The 27,376-nt window shown below is 39.1% G+C and overlaps 1 protein-coding gene across 1 annotated transcript; it reads left to right on the plus strand.

Moving 5' to 3' along the window:
* The first annotated feature begins 1,454 nt into the window (after positions 1 to 1,454).
* On the plus strand, positions 1,455 to 14,508 carry scamp2 (secretory carrier membrane protein 2). The gene is made up of 9 exons (XM_041038588.1): positions 1,455 to 1,611; positions 5,603 to 5,680; positions 6,052 to 6,138; positions 7,310 to 7,421; positions 7,960 to 8,088; positions 8,766 to 8,925; positions 9,652 to 9,753; positions 11,641 to 11,758; positions 12,191 to 14,508. The coding sequence occupies exons 1-9, from the start codon at positions 1,555 to 1,557 to the stop codon at positions 12,338 to 12,340; spliced, it is 993 nt and encodes a 330-aa protein (XP_040894522.1). The 5' UTR covers positions 1,455 to 1,554; the 3' UTR covers positions 12,341 to 14,508.
* The last annotated feature ends 12,868 nt before the right edge of the window (positions 14,509 to 27,376 follow it).

A 27,376-nucleotide genomic window follows, 5' to 3' on the forward strand; every position in this document is an offset into this window, starting at 1 on the left:
GACCTCTTTCCAATTCGAAACTGTTTTCCTCTTTGAATATTCCTCAACTCTATTTATTTATCTTTAAATACACCGATTTGATTAGATGCGTTTTTTTTGTCTTGTTTACCCCGGCTCTAAATTTTGACATACTGACTTCTTCCCCCTTTTTTCTTTGCTTTTTCAGTCTTATGTACAGCATACCTTGAAATGCTACTTGACTAATTGTTATTAGTAGTAGTTCTTTCGAAATCGCAGGAAAAACCCGGTAAAGCTGAATCTTGATTCATTGGTCGTGGACCTCAAGTCTGATTTTCATAGGGACAAAATGAATGTAATATGAATGAACTGTTTTGATGCCTTGTTTGTTTGTTTGTTTAAAAGTCATGTTGCTATATGTAATAATATATATGCTATATGTATGTCCTTGAATTTATATCATAGTGAACTACGTGTATTGTTCCATATTGTTGTTTTGTTTTCTGTATTATTTGTTCTGTGTTCAATTAAGATGAAAAACACATAACAAAACCATAAAACTGCGGGAATATCACAGGAATCTAGTCAAGGTGAAAAAATGCTATGATATTCACAGTGGCCACTGTACACTTTGTGTGGAACATCACAAGCTGTCCATATATTAGCCACTGTGTGCCTTAAAGGAGGGCTTTTGTTAAGTTTAGAGACTCGAGAGACTACAGTGCAGCAGAGGCTCAGACATCCTAACCTTTATGGGTGTATTATGGGTCAAATGTTAAAAAAAACAACTTGCTCCTACATTTCCCAAGATGCAACTGAACAGAGAGCCTAAGCCGCAACGTCACGTCCGGGCTAGTATCTGTTTCATTAGCTTGAGTGACTCAGTGCAGTCACTCTTTCGCATGAGTATCTCTGAAAAAAATAAGAATGTTCCTGTGGTTTACTTTCTATATTCTAAAACTTTTACAAATTTGTAGTTATATTCTCTGGTGTCTAAAAACATCCACAGCATTCAGGTTAGGCCCCAAACACCTTATATCATCTTAAATAAAATGATATTTGCTAAAGGCTACTAAAAACAGTAGTATGGGATAAGCAAGATTGGATCTTTATTCAAAATTACTAGTGTTTGAATTTGCTAAACTTTTTCTGAAACACATTGATCTTTCACTTGACCTTCGTCAACCGTCACCCTTGTAACCTAGGTAACCGACTCATTGTTGCTTCGCAACCACTTTACAGATCTATACTTTTTGAGTTATGCTACTAGGTTGTGGATATCATTTAACTTTTATTCTGGTGACTAATTCATCATGTGAGTGATCCAAAATATTTAAAAAAGAGCATTTCACTTTCAGAAGAATGAAATGAGAGTCAAATAATACATTACTAAAATGAAATCCACAGGTGGCGCCTTTGCTTCGTGACCGTTACGTGTGTCAACTGACACACATCGTTTTCGAACTGTCTAAGTGCGCATGCGCTGTCAACTTCATTCGAGGAAGTGGATAGGAGAGGCAAACTCGAGCGACAGAGAAGAGTTTGTTGTTTATTCCCCGCTCAGAGAGGATAAAACAGCACCGCAGCCTTTTCAAAATGTCGGGATATGATAGCAACCCGTTTGCAGATCCTACCAGCGAGAACCCTTTCAATGTAAGTGTGTATGGTGTTAGATTTTGTTGAGTGGCTGCGAAGGTATAGTCGAGCCTGGTAGCTGACATATCATTCGTTAAAGGAAACTTGTTGGGAGGATGTGGTGGGCGGGATCTCTTTCTTCTCTCGTGAAAGCTATTTGCTAAATATGGTTGATTGACAGGGCACCAACCAATCAGAAAGCTGTGTTAAGAAAAGTGGGCGAGGTTTCCTTTGAGCTTAGTTGCAGGAAGTTAAACTGTAGCCAGTTAGGTATGTGTGTCAAACCTTTTTTTCCTGCCACATTACATGTGTTACTATTTTACTGTTCACTTTGGAAGGGAGTTGTATAATTTTGTCTATTTTCTAATATATTGAACGTGATTTCATGTGATTTTGGAGTCTTAATCTCTAATATCACCTACATTCCAGTGGGAGAAGTACTCAGATTTTCTACATAAGTAACTGTACCAATACCAAGAGTTTAGAAAAACTCGATTTTGAGTAAAAATTCAGATGTATTATCAGCAAAATGTGCTCAGAAGTACGCCTCACATTATTAGGTTGTTAACACTGATGCATCAATGTGTAAGCAGCATTGAACTGATGTAGCTGCTTCAAGGTGGAGCTACTTTTAACCAATTTGCATACAGCTAAGTAGTTTAGTCCAGTGGTTCCCAGCCTAGGGTCAGGGCCCCTCCAAAGGGCTTCAAGATCAGTCCGAGAGGTTGTGAGATGATTAATGGGAGAGGAAAGATGGAAAAGTTAAATTCTGATCTGTTTTCAGTTTTGGGAATTTTCTCAAATCTTTGATTTTTAGTTAAATATTGGATTATGTGAACAGTTACTGAAATGAAATCATGATAATTTTAGAGGCCAAATCACTCTTTCAAGTTGCACGTTGCTTGTAGACATCTGTGACAATGGCCTGAGCAAGACACTGCTTATTTGTAATTTGTCACATCAAAGTGGTTGGAAACCACTGATTTAATCTTTAAAAATGCGTTGTATTTTATGACCATCATGTATTTTTTCAAATCTTCAAATGTAAGATCTTATAAAAATCTTAATAATAACTAAAGTGGTCAGATAAATGCTGTGGAGTTATAAGTACAGTATTTTCAGGCTTTCTAATGTACCTCCATTGGTGCTGCTCCTTGAATTCCTAACCTACAGGATGTAGCCTAGAAGTCTATTCAGTCTATAAAAAGCTTTGTAACTTCATTGTCTTTGTGTCCAAAGAAGATATTGAATCTGGATCGTTGGGTCTGAACAATCAGCTGGCCAGTAGTGTTCAGCAGTGTTTAAAAGTCTATATTGTTTAGTGTTCAGAAGCAGGTCATCCAGCACTTGGCAACTCAGACATCCGTACAAGATAACATCTAATCTAGGTTTTAGCACCATGTCAAACACATTGCTGTCAGTTGGTCTTTTAAAAACAGGTTCACATCATTTGTGAAGTACAAAATGTAGAGGAATTCAGCTTAGTACAGAAACACTAACAGCTTTAAACTTACAATAAGAAATGAATGACTCAAAGGCAGCTGGGCTTCACATACAGTATAACATATCTTATGGTAAATTACCCACAGCACGCTAAAAATCAAAATTAAGAATGTATGAATACATTTATGATTTCAGTGACATTACATAATGTAGTCACTTTTACAGTAGTGCAGAGTCACACTTTTATTATATCAGGTGCACAATAGCTGTGACATCAGTGGAGACCACTGTTTGACTGCTGGGTGTGGAAGTGACTGAATAAATAACCTAGTAGCAGCTGGAATATGTTTATGCTGTCTATGCTGCAGTGCAGATCACTGCACTATCAACTGTTTAAATGCATACAGGTCTGCAGTCTGGTTACATTAAAATAGTTAATATTTTGCCAACTTTTGACATAGTTTCAGGATAATAACAACACACATAAAACTGATTGAACAGGTGCTCCCTTTGTGACCTTGAAGTCAAATGTGGTGTTTTTTCCTCACTCATCTACAGTGCACTTTTATGACTGAGTATAGCAGCAGCTGTAGCACTGTAGGGATGTGGTATGCAATATGAAGAGTTAATCTGTTAAGTGGCGATATTCAACTGCAGTTAGGAAACAAGGACAACAGCCACACCTAGTTATTCAAAGGTTATCACAGCGAATCCTGTTTCCTGGTACAGAGACATTTAGGCCAGGACATCAGCCTAATTGATTTGATCCCAGATTAATTTTTACAGTCTTTTACGTTCTTATTGGTAAAATTTTAAGACCTGACCATTGTAGACCATTAATGGAAAATTGCTTGAGCGTTCATGGTGAAACATGGTGTCCCCTTGTTTTGGCTTGTCCCAGCTTAATTCTTATTTCAGAGAGGCTTAGTGTTTGTCATTACTTTGGTTATAGTTGTCTTCATCCACTGCACTCATCAAAAGGCGCAGTACAGATGGCATTAAGCCATAAAGCCAAGTATTGAGGAGTGAAAGAGTTATATCCCTCTGTTTCCTGCTGGGAATGTTTACAGGTGTGTCAAGAGTAGATACGTAGTTGTAAGTGAGGTCACACTTTTAATCACATGGCCAGTAGGTGACGTGTTGGTTTATCATGTGAGGTTATTGTTCTTAACTTGTACATGTACAGGGGAAATCGGCACAGATTCTAAAAATAGTTCTGACAGGTGTTAGTGTGGTTTAGCTTTGTCAAAAGTTTACTTCTACTGTACACTCAGTTAAAACTAATGCAATCTAATACAACAGTCCTGCAATGAAGCCTATTTTCCTGAAGGTTATAATGTTTTTGTTAAACCTAGTTGCAGTGTGACCTGGGCACTGCGCTGTGCCGGGCACCATGAAATAAAATTTGTTGACCTTTTTTGACCCAGCAATTAAAAATGCTGCACTGTGAATGTGCTAGTTAGTGTGAGATACTGTACATCAGTTGTTGTTTTCCTTTTTGAATAGCTGTTTAACAGTCATGGCATATCTGGGGAAGCAGGATTTGTTTGTATTCTGGACAGTAAACAGATTTGAAAAATTCTCATCACAACATATTCTGTTTTCAGTGATATAAAACTGAGAAAGAAGCACATAGGAGAAGTTGGATTCAGAAAATTTTGGCACTTGTTTGGGATTAATTTTCTGATGATTCGTTGACTGATCATTGCAGCTCCGGTTGTTAGCGACTTACAGTATTTGACACATTCATTTCTTGGTGACCTTCAGCTGTTTTCCTTCACAAAAATTGGAATGACAGTAGGAACAAATGTGTTACCTTGTTTAGATATTTTTTTTTAAACTGGAAAATGGAATCACAAATCCAGTAATGTGTACCATTTTTCAGCTCACTGGAGAACTTTGATTTTGTCTCTGAACGTCTTGGAAAATTCATGGGCCAAAGTCTTGCAAAATCTGCTTTTTCCAGACCTTCACTTTTCCAACTCAGCATTTTTGGCCTCTCATATCAGTTGGAAACAGTTAAACTAATTTCGAGGTCTTTGATCACACAGAAACCATTAGGGTCAATTAATGTTTAGTGCTGGTCCGTGCCTGAGTCCTGTTAAGAAATGAGTTCTTCTAAAGTAATGATTCATCAAGACCTTTAGGGGTTATTGCAACAATAGCTGGATGTTATTGTACTTCACTTTCTTTGGTCAGAACATGATACCAGACTTTTATTTAAAGTTTACCTTCAGTTTTTCAGGAAGTGAAAGTTCCTACAGGAGAGCTCTTCTGAAGATAAGATAAACAGCAGTCATTTTTCTTGTGTGGTTTTCAGAGGTTAAATATCAAGGCTCAGAGTACATTTTAAGACCAACTAATGTTTAAAGCAGCTGCACTCCAGGTACTGGTCAGGCGCCTCAGGTATTTCTTCCTACCCAGTGTGACCAATACTAGCAGTTACTGATGACACCTGTTAGTACTGACAAAGATGTCAGTTGTCATTTTTGTCATGACTGTTTCATTTATAGTTTGTATATTTGGTGATTACATGATAATGATGACACATTTTGTTGTTTTCCAGGATCCTTCGGTCACACAAATGACCAACTCCAGCACTGAACCAGTTGACCAGTACAGCCCTTTCCCTGCCCAGTCCACAGTAAGACATCTGAAACCAGTGTCATTGTCCTTATGTTTTTTCTTGTCCTTTTTCTTTACCACTGTAATTTTTAGTTTGGCTTATTTGCTCTTCTCTTTGTCTTTATCTTTCTTCAGCCTGTTCATCTTTGCCGTTTTCTTTCCTTTTGTTTTTAATTTTTTCTCCCTTTTTCTCCTCTTGTTTGATTTTCATCCCCTACTCGCTGTTTTGCCTGCATGTTTTGGTTTTAATCTCCTCCTGCTTCCTCTCACTCTCCCTAATTTTCGTTGCATTGTCTTCCTTCATTTTTTTTTTGTTAGTCTTGGTCTTGTTTTCTCATCCTTTTACATCTCCTCACAGTCACTGTCATTTATTTTCTTCTTGTTTTTCAGGATGGCCTAGCTACTCAAACTACTCCAGCCTCCACCTCTCCCTACCAGCCTGCGGTGTTACAGCCATCTACAGAGCCCAGTCCACAGGTGAGTCACATATTAGTGGAGACCAAAAACTCTCTGCCAAACCCTTTGTTTATCTGCTGCAATTGAAAAATACCCTGTTAAAGTAGATTAAGGGACAGTACTTCCTCTGGATCTGGTCTAAAACAACACAGAACACAATGAACCCACAAGAATGCAGAGTGAACATAGAGGGGTGTGTACAAGGTGACAAAACAAACAGAAAGTCAAAAGGAGGCTACACAAACTAACCAAATTCAGAAAACAAAATAACCAACAAAACACAAAGGGGTGTTGTGGAGTTCATTTGTCTCACAATGTTCCCATCAAAACAACAAAAAAACAATTAAAGGTCAAATGATGGCTCCTAAAAGGTATAAACCAAACCACACCTTGTTTTTAAGAGATCTGGAGAGATAGTATATGGCATTGCTGTTTGGCCCATGGCACAGCTGCATTATTAAGGTTGTTATGTTTACTTAGCAGTTGTTTACTGGGACATAAGATCACAGAGCTCAACAACATCTGACGATGTATCTGTATCTATATCTGCATCTCTATTTATCTATCTACATAGATATATAGATATAGATATAGTTAGTTAGTTAGTTAGTTAGTTAGTCTTCTAGATGCATTACCTATTATTACTAGATGTAGTAAAGTGTGTGATGTAGCTAAAGAGCTAGGAGCTAGCCATCATTTCAGCCTCCCACCACTGTCTCCTCAGATTAAAAAGTTGCATTTGGTAGCTACACAAACATCTGCTCAGTTTACACAATATTATAATGAGCCTCCTCGTTCCACTGGTAACCTCATAAATATTCATGGTTAGCACTACAGATCACCTGTGTCCTTCATTTTTCTGCTAAGTCAGACATCAGATATGATGATCACAAATATGTATTTTTAGATACATAGAGTAAGAAGCGATAACAGCAGGCATGCCTCCATAAACAGTTGTGAAAATGCTTAGACTGACGTATACAGAGGTTAAATATGTGAAATACTGAGTATAAAATGCAGGCTGATAATGTTTTGCCTTGCAATATGTGCAAAGTCCTGTTGTGTCTGCACCATGTAATGTGTAATGTGTAATGTGACTTGCTGATATGTTTCTGTGCTTCTATCACTAAGATAGATTTCTGTACATCTAATGTGTTTGTTGACTCAAGTGTTTCTGACTCTCCTTATTCAGGCAGCTGCTGCTGCAGCTCAGGTCAACCTGCTGAGGCAGCAGGAGGAGCTGGAGAGAAAAGCTGCTGAGCTGGACCGCAGAGAGCGGGAACTCCAGAACAGAGGCCCGACAGGTCATTAAAGACAAAACCTCTCCTCTCCTCTCCTCTCCTCTCCTCTCCTGTCCTCTCATCTCCTCTCCTCTCCTCTCCTCACCTCTCCTCTCCTCACCACCTTACCGCAACAGGAAGCACGTGTAACATAATGTGTGCATTATGCATCAAAGAGAGAAATATAAAACTGAAGCTGAATCAGTTGTTTAATTACAAGCATTTTCAATTAAAAATACCAAACACAGATGTGTTACAACATTATAAATGTTAAAAAAAAATTTCAGGCTTGAGTTACTTAGGATGGACATTTGTCTTTATTTTGACAATAACAGAATAATTAATCAACAAAAATCATTTTAATGTAATGTGCAGATGGGTGTGTGGACAGTATATGCTTCTTTAGATGGAGGAGGCAGTATGTGAGCAGTGCTGTATAGAAATACAAGTTGCTATAGTAATACTTCAGTTTTACTTGTATATCCATCATGATTTTCCTGCAGTGGTGGATATCTTGTTTTATCTTGTTTCTAACAGGGATGATATTGTCTCTTTTTGACAGGTAAAGAGAATAACTGGCCTCCACTCCCCAGAAACTTCCCCATCAAACCGTGTTTCTATCAGGACTTCTCAGAGGAAATCCCCCCAGAGTATCAGAGAGTGTGCAAGATGATGTACTATCTCTGGATGTGTAAGTACATCGAAATGATAGGTGTGCATTTGTGCATCAGGGCTGAAATGTAGGAAGAAATTCAAATATGAAGCAGTTTCTGTAGGCAGTCAGAGTTGTTGTGTACATCTTAATGTATCAGCATTTTTACCTTTGTGTACAGAAAATCGGAGATGTGTCACCGTACAACGTTTTAAAACTTCAGTGTATTGTGATTCTCTGAATTTCAGAGAATCACTGAAATCATATTTCAGTGATTCTCTGAAATATTTTAATACCAAACATGTATTGTGTTTAAATAATCAGTACTGGTGTGCATGAGCACTGTAATCACTGATGTCCTTATGCACAGTAGTAATAGTGCTGCTAAAAATGCCACCTTGTGGCAACAGAAACATCCTGCGTGCAGATTGTACTGATACCTTCTGAAGATTTGGATCATGTAACATTTAAAACAATGTGTTTATCCTTTTATTCCTTGAGATTTTTTTAGTCCTTGACTTCTCTCTCACTCTCTTCGCTTTCTTAAGACCTTGTAACAGTTGCTATAGTTTTATTACCAGTAATGTTTTTTTCCTTTGTATTTACAGCAGTTGTAGAAGAGCTGTTTCGGTTTGCTATATAAACGAAGATAATGCTGATATTACTGGTATCATTAGCTTGATTGACACGCGGCTCTCTCTACTGTTTTTCTTCAGTGAACTGTGTGACTCTATTCCTCAATCTGCTGGCTTGTCTGGCTTACTTCACCACTGGTTCGAACCAGGGTGTGGACTTTGGCCTCGCCATTCTCTGGCTCATCCTATTCACTCCCTGCTCCTTCCTCTGCTGGTACCGGCCCGTCTACAAGGCCTTCAAGTGAGTTTATCTGCCGTTGCTGTTGGATACAGTAAGAAGCAATGCTTCCCATGTCTGTTCCTTCAAGTGTTATATGACTGTGAGGAGAAGTCTTATTTAAAATAATTACAACCGCTGTGTTTCCATGCCAACCACTCTTTTATGAGCAACACATTCAAAGTTACTTGAGGACATGTTTATTAGATCTTTCTGGCTTATTGGTTTATCCTGTGAGGCACAGTAAGCCAAAGAAGATGTAACTTGAAGACAAAAAAATTAAGTGTTATACATGTTACTAATCTACATAGGTATCTTATATGTTAGTGTTAAATGCAACCTAAAAGTGTAGTAAAATATCTGCATCTGCATTATCTAATTGTTACACCATGGCCCTGGGAAATACTGTTTTCTCTGTGGTTTTCTCAGTGGTGTCTGTCATTGCAAGATTGTTGTATTAAGCTGCATTAACTGCCAACAATCAGCGCAGTAATACACAGTGTTTCACAACAAGTACACTTTATTCTTTGCTTCTACCTCAGCCAGTATTTTATTGTTTTGCGACACCTTGTTATGCATTACTGGTTGTTAAGAGTTGCACAGACATGCACAGCATGTGCTTACTAAAGGATAATGCATCAGACAATAAAGTAATCTCTTTAATTTTGAAATTGCCAATATTCCTTTGAAAATAAATATTTGAAAGTGAATGAAATATTTTTAGTGAAATGCATATTTTCTCGTTTTTAGGACTGACAGCTCCTTCAGCTTCTTCTTCTTCTTCTTTGTGTTTTTCTGCCAAGTGGTGATCTTCATCATCCAGGCTGTGGGCATCCCCCACTGGGGGAACAGGTGAGTCACGCACTATATGTTAACATTCGGAGAGTTTAGAAAATGAAGTTAATAAACGTTTTAAATGGTGTCCCCAGCGATCATTGATCCCTCCAAAATCTTCTCAAAATGTGTGAGAGCGATATGTACATCCTCTGTTTGCCTGTGGTTCTTTAGTGTCTGAATTACTACCAGTCAGCTGGCCTGTAAGCTGCTGTCCTCTCTTCTCTCTTTCTTCCCCTCATTTTCTGCATTCTTCCATCTTTTCTGACAGAGACTTTCCATCCCTCAGCCTCTAGCCGGCTGCCTCTCTGTCTGCTCGTAACTCTGTAAGTTTCTGCTGCTCACTGTCTCTGCTGCCTTCTGCCGACACTCACTTTCTTCTTGCTTTGTCCATGTAAACTTGTATTTTGGTGTCAGTGAAACGAGTTAGGTGGTAAATGAGCTTTACACTTAACCGAAATACAAAAATCCTTTTACATGCTTTTAGAACATCCAGAATCGACTACTGTAATATTTTTTTTTCTTGCTAACCCATAACAGCAATAAAAGGTCTTAATTTGGTCTAAAATGCAGCCACCAGAGTCCTTACAAGATCTAAGATGTTTGATCATATACAGCAGCTTCAGAAAGTACTCAGTCAGTAACACTCAGTAAGCCATAATGATAACATGAAAACAGGTTTTTAGACATTTTTGCATATTTATTAAAAATCAAAAGCTGAAATCTTTCAAGTACAGAAGTATACAGGCACATCCTGTGTGCTTTAATTATCTTTGGGATGTGTCTAAAACTTGATGTTTGCCTGTGGCAAACTGAATTGACTCTCTGGGTGATGTGCCCTTTAAATAAGCTGAAGCTAAAGGTAAAAAAAAAATCCCTTTGATTTCAAAATGGCACTTTCCAGAATGACCCTTGCCCAAGTGGCTCTTCATTTCCCTCTTTCCCTTTTCCATTTTATAATGATACTTGTCATGTCATCAAGGCAATTTGCATAATGACAAAAAAGACAGTTAAGAGGATCCTTTGCCTTTTGATATTTGCCACTGTTGCATCAGTGAACTAGTAGCTGTTCCTGTGTTGATGAGATGCAAATCACGAAGCAGCACATTTCTGGCTACTTACTCTGATAACAACAAAGGGGCTTTTAATATGAAAATGTACCCACACTTTGAAATGTGTTTTATTTGATCTTTTGGAGCATGCATTCATGTTGCAATAATATCAATTTTATTATTTTCATTGTGTATTAATTATATATTTAGAACACATTTTATTTATTTGGAATTAAAAGTTTTCCAATTTGTAAAACTAATGTTGGCACATATAGTCCATGATCCAAGTGGCCAATAAAATAAGGGAATAAAAAAGTTCAGCTAAAATTTATTGGCAAATTAAAACAGGTTAATAGATGTTCTCCTTTCCACTAACATATCGTAAAATGTCTGCCCTATGCAGATCCCTAGCTTTTCTAATATTCTTATCAAACCCGTGATTCCCACAAGGTAGATTTTCATTCAGGTTTTCATTCCCTGTTGTAACTGATGGGTTGTCTTTGCTTATGTTGAGAGATATGTGACAGCATTTGAGCTTTTCTCCATGTCTCTATTGAAAGCTCCAAAGTCACATGCATATTCACGCTTGGCACACTTTGACATTTTTTAAAAGTTACAATTTCATGATTAGTGACCTTCTTTATGACTTTTCCATGCACCCTCTCAGCTTTTCATGCTGCTTCTTCAACACAGTTTCTCCTTCTCTCCCTAAATGTAGCCAAACTCCCATCCAGGATACATGTATACTATACGCACCTGTATACAAACATTTCATACTGTTGAAGACGACCTTTAGTGTAACTAATGTTGTTTATAAGATCACCTAAAACTCAATGATGTTTGTTGACTCCAGTGGCTGGATCTCTGCCTTCACTGCCATCTCTGGAAACAAGGCAGTGGGAGCCATCATGATCATAGTGGCCATCCTCTTCACCATGTGCGCCGTGCTGTCTGTCATCCTGCTCAAGATGGTAAGAGTTTATTCACTTTTCTTTAAATTTTCAATTCTAATTTGTGGATTAGTGACTAATTAGCACTAGACACAAAATACAGCTGAGGGTGATGGGAAGTCATTAGTTTTGTCAGGTATTTGATCATAAAGCAAATTAGCAAAATTAAATTTTGACCTGCTTTTGGCAAAGTTATTCCAAATCACCTTCAGAGGAACATGAGTTTCATTGCAATCCATCCAAACAACAGTAGATATTTCATGTGTAGAGATATTTCAGTCTGAACCAACATGGAGCTGTGCTGCTGGTGTGGCTGAAAAGTGGCTGAAAGTTGACAAACGCAGATGTAAATCAGGGGTGAACTGAACTAAATATAGTTATTCTAGGTGTCACTATCCCTCACCAGTGTGACCCAGGGCAGCCATTTGCTTATGACGCTCTCCTCCTCTTCAGGTCCACAGCATGTACCGCCGGACCGGAGCCAGTTTCCAGAAGGCCCAGCAGGAATTCTCGCAGGGCGTCTTCACCAGTAAAACCTTCCAAACAGCCGCCGCTGGTGTAGCTTCCTCCGCTGCCCAGGGAACCTTCCAGGGAAACAACTAATGGTAGATTGAGCTAAGATAAGCTCCATTGAACAGGTCAAGGTCTATATGTTATCAGGTCAGGATGATTAACCAAACTAACGCTGAATTATTGAGGAAGCTTAGATTCACGGACGACTTGGTTGGTACCGAAGTAGCAGTGATTCTTCCTGGAAGTTATTGGTACTCTGGGAACAGCTCCTGCCTTTTGGAGTCTGTGTAGCCTCAAAATAATAATCTAACCTTATAATGTATGGACCTTGAGCTAGGTGAGGCTACATCATTAGCCTCCCTCCTTTCACCCTCACCATCGATGCACATGTAATTCCCCATGTTAGCATGTAAAACGCAGTCAAGGGGAAAGTCACACATTAGTGCGTTTTCATTTTGAGGTGGAAAGTATGAATGAAGTTGACTGATAGCTATTTCAGTTTGTCCTGGCTTTGTATATTTTGTGTGCACTTTCTGGCAATGCTTTTCAGTGTAATGTGTGATTTTGTGTGTGTGTGTGTGTGCGTGTGTGTGTGTGTGTGTGTGTGTGTGTGTGTGTGTGTGTGTGTGTGTGTGTGTGTGTGTGTGTGTGTGTGTGTGTGTGTGTGTGTGTGTGTGTGTGTGTGTGTGTTAGGGGGGGAGGGTTACTGGCATTCTGGTCACATATATTCATGTGGGGGACAGTATGCTTGTGTTTTTCCACACTGATGTGTGGATCCTGATCGTGTAATATAAGTAAGATGAAGCGAAGCTTTTCTGTTTGTCATTCATTGGCATTTGTTCTGTCCTGAAAAGCATTTCTCATTGATGTTGAAGCCTGTTTGGAAAACCCTGTTGTTTTGTTGTGTGCTGCAAATTTCGTTCTAAGAAGAGAAAGAAAAAGAAAACACATAAATCATCATAATGTAGTTCATTGTGATCTTTGTGGCATTAGATTTTGGGATATTACTGTAACTGTTCATTTAATTCTGGGGTCATTCATTGAATATGGAAGAATCCTAAGGATAGACTGGCAGCCTCCCCCATCACTGGGGGATACTTGTAATACTGTCAGTTTTTAAAACGTGCCTTTGACTTCTGTCTGGAACCAAAATTGTGCTTTGACATTTTGAAAAAAAAAACAAAACAAAACAGAAAATTAAATTCCTTCTTTATTTTAGTTAACAGAGAGAACATAATTTTATTTCACTTTAGGGTAAATTTCCTTGCTAAATTAATAAACTGTTGTTATATTTTTTTTTCTTTATCACTATGGTATTAACAGTTTTTGATGCAGCTTCAACTATAAATTTGAACACTGCCTTGCTCAAGAGTTGTTTCTAAAGAAACCAAAGCAATACTGACTAGAAAAAGGAAAAACTTTGCCAATAAATTTACACAGAGTAGATTGACTCAGCCCATTTGGCTGAGTTGATCCATTCTGACATCTTCCTCTGTTAATTTCACTACTAACTGTAAATGTAGGAGGAGTTGGAACAGTTCTTTTTTTTTTATGTATTCATGATTTTTGAATGGAATAAGATATTCAGCCAAGACAAATCATTTCAAGTAATCAGAAAATACCCCAGAGGTTTTCTCAGAATTCATGGCGCTCTAATGAGGTTTGATGGTCTCGGGTATGAGAGGAGAGGCAGGACATCCAGTCCCAGTTTTCCCTGATGTGTGTGTGCGTATTTTCTGCCAGAGCAGTGTGATGAAATTGAAATTTGCCATAAGACTTACCTTTCTATGAACGGATCCAGTGTCTCACCAGTACACAGCTATGGTATTGTATTTTGCATTTCCACCTTTTTTGAAGGATCATTTCACCTTTCAGAAGAATTTCAGCTGTCAAAAGTCTCGCTCATACCTCTTTAAGATCACCACCTGGCTCTAAATTATTTGTGTATTGATGTATATTTTCTGTGATTTCTTACATTGGAAAACATGCATATGTGTGTTCTGTTTGATGTACTGTTTTGAAGCACCACCTAATACATGTCAGCATTCCTAAAGAACAACTGCAAACCGAGATCATTTGTGTGACTGCTCTTGCTGCAGATAAGGGTCTAATTTAAGGTTTGATCTCACATCCATTATATAAATACAAGGTTTGTATTAATTCACACATCTCTGCATGCATTGTACTGGGAGAACAGAATTCAGTGCCTTTTGTATTTCAATATTGAATATAACGTCTAATAAAATGCTTTGCTTTCATTTAAAGCTGTAATTGTTTTTCTTTATCACAAACCTGATAGTTTTTGATATGTTTTGCAAACATTCTGTAAAATTCTAAACATAAATGGGGAAAAAACAGGTTTTGTTTTTAATGTTGAACGACATAATGACACTGACCTGAAAGTGAGTCACAAACTCAAATATTTCCTTTCTTTCTCAGCAGGCTGCAGATTCTCCATGAGGGGGTGCTGTTTGGTCATTATCAGTCCAGCTCTTCACATGCCAACCCTGCACCGTCTTAAATCTATGGTCACGTTACATTTACGTCCTATAAATATTTGCTCTGTCTCCATTTCACTTCTGTTCAAACCTGAATGATGGAGGATTTCTAAAATATGTTTCCTATTTCGCTGCAATCTCCATCTGCCGCCCTCTGAATATGATTGTTGAATTGTCGATTGTCGCTGAATTGCATTGTTTTAAGGGAAAAGGATCTAACAGCTGCAGCTCAGACTTGCAGATGTAGACATTTTAATGTTGACTAATACTTGCACCAGCAGACAATACGTATTGCAGATTTTACTAATAAAAGCCAATAAAGTCTGGCAGGGGACTTAGTTTTATGTAAGGTCTAAAGTTTTCTAATTTTGTGTATGCAAAGATTTCCTGTACCCATCTGTCTTGTAATGTTCCCATTTGAGAAGAATGGCATGTCTGGCTAAAAGGGTAGTAAAGGCAGTGACACTGTATTGTGGAGGCCATGTTTATAGTTGGGGGTTACCAGGTTACAGTTATCTGTTCCAGCCATCACTTCTAGCAGAAGATATCCATGCTGATACAGATTTGTTTTTACTTTTCTGGCCTGTAGGTGGCACTGGTTGGACTGGAACTGCACTCAGCTGTGCAGTTGGATGATTTTATCTGGTATCAGGGGGGTTTCACATCAATTACCCTTGTTACTTTGCTGATGTGTTGCAGAACTGAAATGTCTGTCTTTATCCAGAACGCTAAAAAATCAACAGCTCAAGATGATATTTGAGATATTAATCTGACAGTTTCCTCCTCCTGCTTTATTTTAAGAAGGACAGAGGAGACAGGACACAAACTAAAGAGCAGAGGAGGACCTTTGTGACCACCCTGTGTCTGCAGTGACCCAGACAGTCTGTGGGGAATCAGCACTGAAACCCAAACTGCTGCCTCAACCATCTGTCTGTCTGTCTGTCACTGTTCCTGTCTGGCTGTCAGTCTGTGTTTCCTTCTCCAGCCTCTGTCTGGAGCTCAGAATAACTGTAATTACTCCCCATCACACACAGCCATCAGCAGCTGGGCTGAACAGAACCTGAGCAGACAGGCGCTTTTAGAAGTAGAATTGTGCAGTTTCATTCTTCTCTGCAAAACTAAAGTTGGAGAAATTCACATATTTAACAGACTGTAGACACTGATTTGTCACATTTGTTGTGGGGTGGTCAGTTTTTTGATTGCAACATAAATGTGTTAAAAGGGTAAGGTTTCTTTTTCTTAATGTCCATGAATGGTACAGAATATTTTTAACTGTTGCATCAAGGTTTTTGTCCACGGCTGCAGTTGCTGTGCCTGTTCTCCTCAAACTGAGGCTGTACACCTGTGGCAGGTCTGACGCTTTTCTCTGCCATAACCTACAGATGTATTGTGGCTTACGTCATCTACCAAACTCATAGTGAGTCAGGAGTCTGGTTTATTACCACTAGAGGGAAACATGGCCGTGGTGTTAGGTACTCTGTGGAGTGAAGTGCTGACTCACTGTCAGAGACACCCGCAGCAGAAAAACATACAATTTATCTTTACACGGCTACTGTTTGCTGTTATATACTGTCCCTTCTGACTGTGTCTCGTGCAAACAAACCTGACTGGATCACTAATTATTGCAAGATAAACTGGCTCCAAATATCTTTTCATAAGATGAGAACCTTTAAGTGGCACTATTAGAGTATTTAAATTTGCTCCAGATGTACTAAGAGGATATAGCACATAAAAAAGGAAACAAATACTGTAAATGAAAGGAATTCAGAAGCACTTAACCTTTAACCTTTAGATCTGAAAGTATGTGTGCTCCTGTATGCAGTTATCTCCCGCCATGAGTTAAATCAGTAAAATAAAGGTTTGGGTTTACATGTAAGGCCTAACAGAAGTTGGAGTGGACCTCCTCATTATCCCCTCAGTGTGGTGCTGACAGTTTATGCTGAGATGCCCTCTGCTACACACTGAAACGTGCCAAGCTCAAGGTTAAACAGGAGAAAAGCTGAATGAGGAACATTTCTCTGAGAAGAAAGAGGCTATTTTAAGGCTGCTCTGCATTCTCTCTCTGTCTTTATCAGTGTGTCCTGGTGTGTGTGTGTGTGCATAAAAAGAAGTTTGAGCTCTGAAGAAACTGTCCTTTAATTTTCTACAGATTATTTTAATGAGTCCTCCAATATCAATATTCACTGCACAAGACTGACTACATTCATGCATTATCTGAATCCTTAATGGAGACTTAGAAGGACCAGCTGGGCTTGATTCACATTTAGAGTAATCTAACCTTGCTCTACTTATAAATCCTGCTATGTGTACAGTCCTTCCCATAAAATGTCTTGTCCCACAGTCTTTGTTGTTCAACCTGGCTGATTCAAGTTTTGAGGGTTTACAAAACATTAGCACAGACCCAGTGAAATGATGAAGCTTCTAGGTTGTTTATTTTAAATTGAATGTACACATTATAAAAGGAACCAAAATAATATAGAAAGAAGCGTTAATGCATCAGCGCATTGCAAGTCCTATTTCTGGTGTAAAAAAAACAGGAACAGGAACTTACCTATGCCTCTGCACTGAAAAATACACACAGCTGCAAATGTATTAAGTGCACATAGTTAAAACTAATGCAGTGTAACAATACAGGAGTGCTGCAAGAAATCCTCCCTTCATGAAGCTTATAATATTCAGTCTTTGTTTAAACTGTTCCACAGAGGTATTGATTAAACTCAGTGATCATTCTGGAGGCTGTAGTTTGTGGAGCTGTTGCACTGTTGCACTACATCACACAGAGAGGTGTTTGTTACTTTGCCTTCCCTCACTGTTTGCATTGACTCTTACACAACTTACACATAAGGGTGTTTCCTTAAGAAGCCATTGCATTATGGGTTCTTTGTAACCTTTAACCTCTTACTGGCCTGCGTTGACAGCTGCATGTTTTCTAAGTCGTTTTGATTGTTAAAACTCCTAAACAATGTCCCAGAGGATCATCTGTCAATTGGGACCAAGAAACATGGTGTCAATGAATATCACGTTATAAAAAAGCTGAGGGGACCACAAAGACTCTAACCTGTTAGAGACATTATTTCCTTGGTCTCAAAGATGGCCGCCTTTAAGACAAAAGCAGGGCGCGGAGAGCGTAGCTACGTTACGTAACATGATGGCGAACTTCCGCTCACCTGAGCAGGCCACGCACAGGTAAGGTTTGTGCTTTTCAAGGAGTATTTTAAAACAATATGTCAGAGTTGTATGGGAGAAAAGGCTTCAAGGATTGTGAACAAATGATGAATGTGGCAAACGCTTCCCTTCTAAACTTCCCCAACTCCTTTAAAAAGTATAGGGAAAATCCACGAACGTTTGTATTCAGCTAGCGTTAGCCTCAGAGATTCGCTAACACGGCGGTCCGTACACAAACCTCAAGGGTAAAGTCATATTTATATTTTTACCTTCTTTTCCATCATCGGATCGCTTCTTCAAAGATATTTTACTTCCTCTGCTAGTTGTGTGTTTTCTGTTGGCATTGATAAAACGTTTGTCCGGGGCGACAGTAATGCACAGAGTCTAGAAGCAGTATAAACACGATGTCTAAAATTAGTTTAAATTTGACGTAGAAAAGCCGTCCACAACGACCACATTTGGACTGCAATTAGCCCTTACTCAGAGGTCCTGTGGATGTCAATACTGGACGTTCGGTAGACTTCGGAAAAAAGACGTCATCTGGGCTCACAGTCTTGGACGTTCAAAAACGACGTCGAAGAGACGTCGTTTGGACGTGTCTTTGCCCAGTAAAGCACAAAATCATTAGCAGAAAAATATGTTTAAAGTACCAAAGTAAATACGCACAAAAACAGCCATTTCACATTAATGTAAAATTGGATTATAGCTGCGGAGGTATTAATGTGTACAAAAGTTTAATGTTCCATCTGGTACAGGTGGAGTTCATTTTAACTACATGTTGTTGGGAGGTTTGATTTTAAATGTTACATTTAAAATACATTTGATGAAAACATGTTTTGTATTTTATCATGCTAATTATAATTACTTTATATAATTATGGGTAGCTTATATTTCGTTTTATTAATCTGAATTTGAAAAGTAGGTAGTGGAGTAAAATAATAAATATACTGTATATTAATGAATGAATAAAAATGAAGTAATAAATATCTAAAAATTGTACTTAGTCTCTGTGTTACTGGGGTAGCTGTAATTCTGTTAAAACCTGACCATATATTTAAGATTTAAATGTGGTATATATATTTATCTTTTTATTTTGAAATGTTCATCTACAGAAACTAAACATTAACTTGCGACAGTCAGCTCATGCCCTAAAGGGCTCTTATTTTGAAAGCTCCACCGGAAATAAAACTTTTGTCATATCTGCCACTCTTTCCCCTATCTTCACCTTCCTCCCCCTCCCTCACCTGTCAGCCTCCTCCTCACCCTCCGTCCCCCCTCCCACCTCACCTCGCCAGACTCTTCCCCTCGCTCACACCGGTGGTTGTCATGGCGATGGAGTCAGCCTCGGCGTCGGCTCCTGGGGTTGTTGCCATGGAGATCCCCGTGCGAGGTGCGCTCCCGGTGGTGGAGGAGGACGAGGGCTTCAGCGCGCCGCCGCCGGGGTCCGAGGAGCGACTTCGGTACCGGGGAGGTGGAGGGAGACGGCGGCGAGGGTTGCCGTTCAACCGGGGCAGCTACTACATGCTGATAGTGATCGGAGAGATCGGCACGGAGCACCAGCTGGAAGCCGCCAGAGCGCAGATAGAGCGGGGTGAGTGATGGACGAACCGCCGGGCTGAATGTGTGTCTGTTATCTGTTTGGCTGCTGTGAATCAGTGTGCAGCTTTGGCACTGAAAGACACGGTTAAAGGTTTAAATCTGGAAGCAGCAGAGAAATGTTTTTGACGCAATGGACAGGATAGTATCCATAGGTGGAGGCAGTTGCTGCAGCATTGCACCATGGGACACGCATTTTCTCTCACCCACTGAAAAATTGCAGACTCAGGTTGTAAATGCATCAGAGCTGTTTTTTTTTTTTTTACTCTAGTGGAGGAATATTTTGGCAAGCATCCTCCCTCTGGGTCTCGACCAAAGCACTGTACTCTAGTTAAAAGCATCAAATCAATATATGCATCTCTAATTAGCAATTAAAAAGATGATAACACACCTGACTAATCAGCATGGCTACATAACTAAGTACTAGAACGTATTTACAACCTGCACTACACTGTTTGAGTCTGTGTTGTCTTAACCATTTAATAAGCAGCTTGTATTTTTGAGCAGGCAATTGTGTGTGTGTGTGTGTGTGTGTGTGTGTGTGTGTGTGTGTGTGTGTGTGTGTGTGTTTTCATGCTTGCATGTGTGTCTCTACGTGGGTGTATTCCTGGACGGTGTGTAATATACCTTCAAACCAGTAAACAAACAACTCTGCAAGCAGTGCTCAGCTAAAAGAACACAACTGCTTCACAGTTATCACAAGAGGAAAGACATAGTTTCCTGTTGGACTCTTATTTTGTCGCACTGGGGCATCATTACTTGGCTGAATATGTGAACGCTGTCTGAGGTAAAACCCCGCTCCTACTCCTGTGGAGTTGCTGCAGGCTGCAGTCATTCCTGTCAGAGCGAGCTGTCTAAAGTTAGGGGACATAAACGGACCGTGGAGCAGTCAGTGAAAGATGTTGCAGTGTGCAGATTCAGGAGTGTACCAGTCAGCAATTTTCTGCTGCGTCGCTGCCACTCCGAGTCGTTCTCAGTCCAGATGATCAATCGCACTTTTAGATCCCAGCCCCGCCGCCGTAACAACCCCCATCCGCCCCCCTTTGGCCTCCTCTCACCGCCGTTAGAGAGTTGTCAGCTCTGCTGCTCTGTGTCGAGCTCTGTATCACACCCACTCGGCTCATTACAGCATCGATTCCTTCGCACAGGTCGGTGCTTTAAGTGTGACTCAGTGTGAACGACCTGCCATCGACCCTCATTACACATCAGCTGCAGGGTCCTTTTTGTAGACCTGCAACAAGTCACACTCTGCAGTGTTGTAGCCAAGACCAAAACAAAACCACAGCTGAGGAGCTTTTTTATTTGGACAGATTCAATTCCCTATTCATTATCAATTAATGTGACAGACTTTGTGTTTAATCATTCTGAAACTGCGTAGTTTCTCTAACATAGGTCTCCTACTAACGATTATTCTTTAATAATCATCTTATTATTCTTTTGAAAAATCTATTCAAATAGTGAAAAATGTCTGTGGCAGCTTGCTAAAGGCCGCGATGACGTCTTCAAATTTCTTGTTTTCTTGAGCAACACTCCAAAGTCTAAAGATATTTAATTTAAAACCACAGAAGACCAAGAAATGCAACAAATCCTCACCTTTGAGAAGCCAAATCTAGTGAATATTTGCCATTTAATGATTAATCACACTGGTGGCAGATGATGATTTTGACTGGACAGACTAATCAATTACTTGACTAATCGTTTCAGTTCTAGTCTGAGCAACAGTTCAAAACCAAAAAACTGAATCAAAAAGAAAAAGGTATCCAAAAAAATCAACTAATCCTCGTATGTATGTACAGAAATCCTCTATTTAAAGTAAACACTGTGTGAGAGGATTTGTTATTCAGTTAAGTTTAGTGAGGTTACATATTTTTTTAACCCACTGTGCACCAGATTCCCAGAGCCCAGGGTTAATACCTTCATCCTAACAGTAAAATGTATTTAAACCAACAACAGATGTTCCTTTGTGAAGCTCTTTTATTTCAGTTTTATTCATGTTTTGGTATCATCCTCAAAGTTTGAGGGTAACCCTAACAGCTTGAAATGTTCAGTATGTAAGTATGTGCTTAGTTTTCTGTATCACTCTGCACTGCCGGATTCTCACCTGTACTTGTTATATCTCATGAATCATTTGCACCATGTGTTTGTCCTTGCACCAAATCCCCAGTTCTCTTTATTGTTCCTTGAGAAGAAAATGTCTGTTCCGGAGAAAAGAAGCTCATCAAACATCACAAACACGTCCCAGAACTTGTGATGCAGCGTTTCTCCGAGGTGCCGGGGAAGACTTTCAGCCCCGATCCCTTTAGGTTTAGCAGATCTGGAGCCTGGAGGCAGTGAAATAGAAAGGAAGTGTGACTGTGGTTCAGACGCTCTCACCTCAGACAGCGTGAAGACACCATGTCCTGGCAGTCTCGATATTCTCAATCTTTGTTGGAGATAACTTTCAATCAGTGTCTTAACACTTTGCTGTCTATGGCCTGTTCTGCAGCATTAAGCAGCTATAATCTTTATATAATCTAAGAGGAAAGTGAAATATGTGCAGACATGAGTGCAGTAAATGACTCATTCAGTAACAGATGAGCTATTGAGTAGTAACATATTTTCATTAATACCATTATTAACATTTCATCACTCTCCAGTCAGCTGTTCCTTTTGGATTCAGGGGTTTAAAGTGACACAAAATCTGTCTTTTGAGTATCAAACTCACCCTGTAGAAACGTTTTTGTTGTTTTTGTCCTTTGCTTCATTGATGTTGGAGTCCAAGTTTTTACAGCAGTAATGAATGAAATGTTTCAGAATATCAACAGAAACTTCTCAAACCACTCTTGCAGCAAAGCCATCTGCCCTATCAGTTGTCCATGCTAAGTAGATTCCAAACAATCGTATCTTTGTTATTTCTTGGCAAAAGTATGGCTGTGATTGGATATTTGAATCCAATGCAGAAGACATAAATCAAACTGACTGCAACTTCTCTTTTAAGGAGGAAACTACAAATATTTTACAGCCACTTTTCAGGGGATGAGTGTTGATCAACTTAATGTTGCAGCACTAGTTGATTGTATGATATTAGGGTGGAACTGTCTCATCCTCTATAAAGAATATGTTTCATTCAAAAACCAAGGAAGTTTTTGAGTGCGACTTCTTATTCATGTCATTCTTGTGCAACAATCTATAATGGACTCCCTGTCCTCCTGAGGTGAGAGGGCAGAAAACACACAGCTGCAGTTGTAGGGGATTTTTTTCCTAATCATCCAGAAGGAGAAACAACGAGCCCATTTCACACTCAATGAGAAACTTGAAGATGCGACACAAAGGTCTATGATTTATGCTAGTTTTTTCAAGCTGTATAATCTGGTTTTACAAGAGAGAAGGCTTCAAAGATGAGACCCAAGTTGTTGGCAGATGCCCATCTAGTTAAAAGCCTGACTATATGATGAAGGGCAGGTCACAGCCTCTTCCCTAATGTTTTCAACAGGAAGTATTTGGGACAGTGTGTTCCACACAGTGGATAAGAAGTTCCCAGGCTGGGCCATCATAAAGTATGCATACTGATGAGCGAGTCAGAGTGACTGACTCTGGGACTTTCGGCAGATACTGACAACTAAAAGTAAAATGATGAAAGAGGTTTCTTGCCACATTAACTTGGATAAAATCAGTCTAACCAGATGTCTCATCGGAGGAGTGTGAGCTTGACTGACTTATTCTACAGCTGTCATCGTTATGCCGGGTTCTGTTTTTTTTCTTTGCCACTGTGGCCAAGTGCTTGCTCATCATAACTTCTGATATGATTTGGCGATATATAAATAAAATTGACTTGACTTAATTATTCATTGAAGTGGAGATTATTTGGTTGAAAATAGAGAAAATATTTGTGACAGTTTCTTATCTTGTGATCTTCTGATGTTTTGTGTGACGGCATAAAAGATATTTACTGTACTGTGATATCAATAAGAGAAAACTATCAAACGATCATGTCAGAGAAGCTGGAACCATCGTTTGTCCTTTTTGTTTGATTAATAGCTTAAACGATTACTTGATTATCAGAATAGCTGCCAATTATCTGTCAGTTGACCGATCAATTAATTGTTTCAGCACTACAATTTATTTACATCCACAGACACAAAGCCAGGTCACTGTAGTAACAAATATGTAAACATGGCCATTGATTTCTCCTGTCTTATCTATAAACAGCCAGTTATGTCTGCATGGTTTTTCAATGTTGACTCTGTTAACTTGTTGACTGATGTCACCCTCCAAGAAACGCAGATTCAGATGCACTAATGCAACAGCTTCCTGGTACGAGTACACACATTCCTCCAGGAGAATCCAGCCTTTATTCCCATCGTTTGACATCTTCTCTGTAGATACTAACAGTGTTTTACTGTGAGCACTGGGAGGAGAAGGTAACAACATGACACTAGGAGGTTGTAATTTTTATGCATCTGGTATTTGCAGAGACGTTTGCCAGTGAAGGATAGCAAAACCTTAATAACAGTGACACAGCATTTCTGGGAACAGGCCGCAGTCTGCAGTGAGGGAGCAGTTTCTCCTCATTTAAGGGCAAAACAAGGTCTTCAAAGTCCTTTTTTGTCAAAGAGGAGATTTTAGCACAGGGGTATGGATTTGAAAAATTAGAATAACCTAATTTCTTGCTCTCGCTGAAGGAATCCACAAGTGGATAAGATGAGAGAGGTATGTGCATTGGTTTTTATCCTTCTGGATGAGATCTGACACAAGTTCCCTCTGAAGTCTGACTCACTGCGGTTCAGTAGGATCTGATAAAGCTGCTTGAGAGTGTGTGTGTGTGTGTGAGAGAGAGAGAGAGACCGGTTGTGTGCAATGCAGATCAGTTCATTACCGTGTCATTTCCACTGACCACCACTTAATTTTAATGTTTATATTGAGGCTTACTGTTATTACTTCATAAGGTATGAAACACTTTATGATAATGATGATAAAAATGGTGATAATGTGGTGTAAGACTCATTGACCATTCAAAATAATGTAATAATTATAATGTAACTTGAGTAACTACTCAACATCAAAACATATCTGTGTATAATATTTTACAAATATTGGTACATGATTAATTTTGTCCATGATTTCTGAATAAAACTGAAGGTAAAATGTAGCAAACAATATAGCAACCAATTTAAACTTTTATTTAAAACTGCACTTATTCATATTTTGGCCTTAACAGTGGTTATATGTAAAGTGTAATCTGTTGCTTGTAGTGACCAACCCACAGTTAATTATTAATTATTATTATTAGCTGTTCCTCTCAGCTCTTTCAGCTCATTGTTTTGGTTTTCACGCCCTCAACTTTTTACAGTTCTAAGTATTGTTTTCAGATGCAGCAGGCAGCTGTTCTATGCTAACATTTTGCTTTTAACAAACTCAAGACAGATAAAGTTAGAGACAAGGTACTGAATATGGTGGAGTGTTCAGCAGTTTAAGCCAGATGTTTCTGTTAGAAGTTGGTGGAGTAAAACAGATAAGAGGAGAGTGAATACTGGACTAACATCAGCTTTATGCAAACATGATTCCACATTAATGCTAATGTTGCTTTGTGTCTGCTGGTTGTGTAAATAGTTTCTTGACACATTCATCACAACAGCTTTATGATGATGTGTTAGTTAATGCAGGTTTCAATTAGAATTTACAGATTGCAAGCTCAGATTTTTAATTATGCATTACAAAACTTAAGTAATCATCACAAAATATTGTTATAAAATTATGCTAATACATGAGCCCTAATTTATAACAAAAAACATTATTCCTTTTTTCATCTAAAGGTAAATGTAAACTAAAGTGGTTCTACTGGTGCTTCTAAATGAAACAGAATGAAGTTCAACATCCACAACCCAGAGACAGAATTAAAGATATTTTTTATCTGAGACTGATTTTTGTTCAGTGTGCCTTCACTAAATAATGGAAAAATAGAACTTCATCAGTTGAGAGTAACCTGAGGCTCTTTCTCATGCTGCTATCTAACTTAAAACATGAAGTTTTAAGTTAACATAGTGAATGTAACATGATACCAGTGTTATTTGTTGCTCATACTGATGCAACAAATGGATGCAGTGCTATCAGTCTCAGGGCATTTTGAACCTGAAAAGTTTTCTGCTCGTTGACCTTCCCTGCAGCCCAAACAGAGTCAGAAACAGAGCTGAGTGGGGAAGGTGGGAGGAAGTCAAGATGCTGCAGCAACATCTAAGAAAAGAAATTCTGTCTCAAGTTCACAAAAAGAGCAAGGGAGATCTCTTGCATGATGATGACTTGCATGCTAAATGTGCCCCTGCTTCAACAGAAATTTTGCTTAATTTCAATGATGTCTGTCCTTCAGTGCTCCATGTTGTTGTCCTCAAGCAATCTTTCTCTTCCCTCTTGGCAGGAATTCGATCCTGGGACGTCGACCTCCAGTGCTGCGACCTTGATCAGCAGCTGCAGCTGTTTATAACCCGTCACTCCGCCCACTTCTCCTCCGATGTCAGAGGTCAGTGTGATATGCCGCTTTTTAAGTACAGTTAGAAACAGCAAGGTTGTTGTGTATGTTAGTCGCTCCTGCTACAAGAGCGCATGAATTGCAAATTATCAGTGACTGACAAAGTGTCACAGGAGACCTTCGCTTGTCCTTTTGTTCTTTGGTATGAGTGACCACTGGGCTGGTAACCATGAGCATGCTGAGCTGATCTTGAATTTTAGATTTGTCAAAGAATTAGTTCATGACATTTGGAGCTTTGAATGTGCTGACATTCAAATAAAGTTACCTGCAGTACCTTCCACCTGAAGATATGGTAGATGTACTGATATCATATCAATACTGTTGTGTCTATATAGTAGGACAGTCTGTCCTAAAAGCATATTTATAGTTGAGTGACCTGAGTCTCTAAATCTATTTGCATACTCTGAGTTAAGTGAACGATGAGTGTTTCTACCTGCCTGGCCAACATATTCACCTCACTAACTTGTTTACTTTCCATACTCATAATATTGATAATAGCTGTTCTGCCTTTGTCTACATTGGCTGGTTTAAATGTAGGTTTTTGCAGTTTAGGCTGCTTAAGAATAGTTTCAGAATGCTGATTTGTAGTACTATTAAAAATTAATAACCATACCTGCAAGATTCACATTTTTCTATATTTAGATATTTTGTGAAAAACATAAAAATCTTTCAAACTTTTTCAGATTGAAATGAGCAAATCTTCAGTAAAGTGAAATAACAGACAGTCATATAGGTTTACAAAAAAAAGAGACTGTGAGGCCAAACCCATCTATTTCCTATTAAAACATCAGGCCAACCCGTTACTGTAGTGTGATTGACAGGAGTGAGTTGAATCAAGGGGACATTTAATCCATCTGCAAAGCTGAACTGTGTGTATAATCACCATGGTGACTGTTCAGGGAGCTGTGGACCTGCAGCGTTAGTCTGTCTGAGTGTGAGTCTGAGTGTGTGTGTAAGTGTTTGTTTGTGTGTCTGTGTGTCTGTCTCAGCCTTTCTGTGTATATGTCATGTGATGGTTTAGGGCTCAGAGCCCAGGACAATAGATGCTGAATAGGGACTTATTTCAGTCCTCTGCCAGGTAAGGACCTGATGGGATCAAATTCACACACACATACATGGAAACACACAAACAGGATAGATTATCACTGCACTGATGGCAAGTGCTAAGCAGCAGCAGCAGCAGTCAGCAGAAAGTGACACAGCATTTTTCATCACAGTTGTTAAATGAAGCAAATACCTTTAGAGGAAACAGAGAAATTCCTGTGGAACAATAAATATCATTAGGCTCTTTCACTCATCTGTCATCCAGTCTCTCCTTCTCGGTTACTTTTACTCCTCCGACCTCCGTGAACCAAAGTGAGTCAC

This window comes from Toxotes jaculatrix, chromosome 5 (assembly GCF_017976425.1).
Source record: "Toxotes jaculatrix isolate fToxJac2 chromosome 5, fToxJac2.pri, whole genome shotgun sequence".
Classification (NCBI taxonomy): domain Eukaryota; kingdom Metazoa; phylum Chordata; class Actinopteri; family Toxotidae; genus Toxotes; species Toxotes jaculatrix.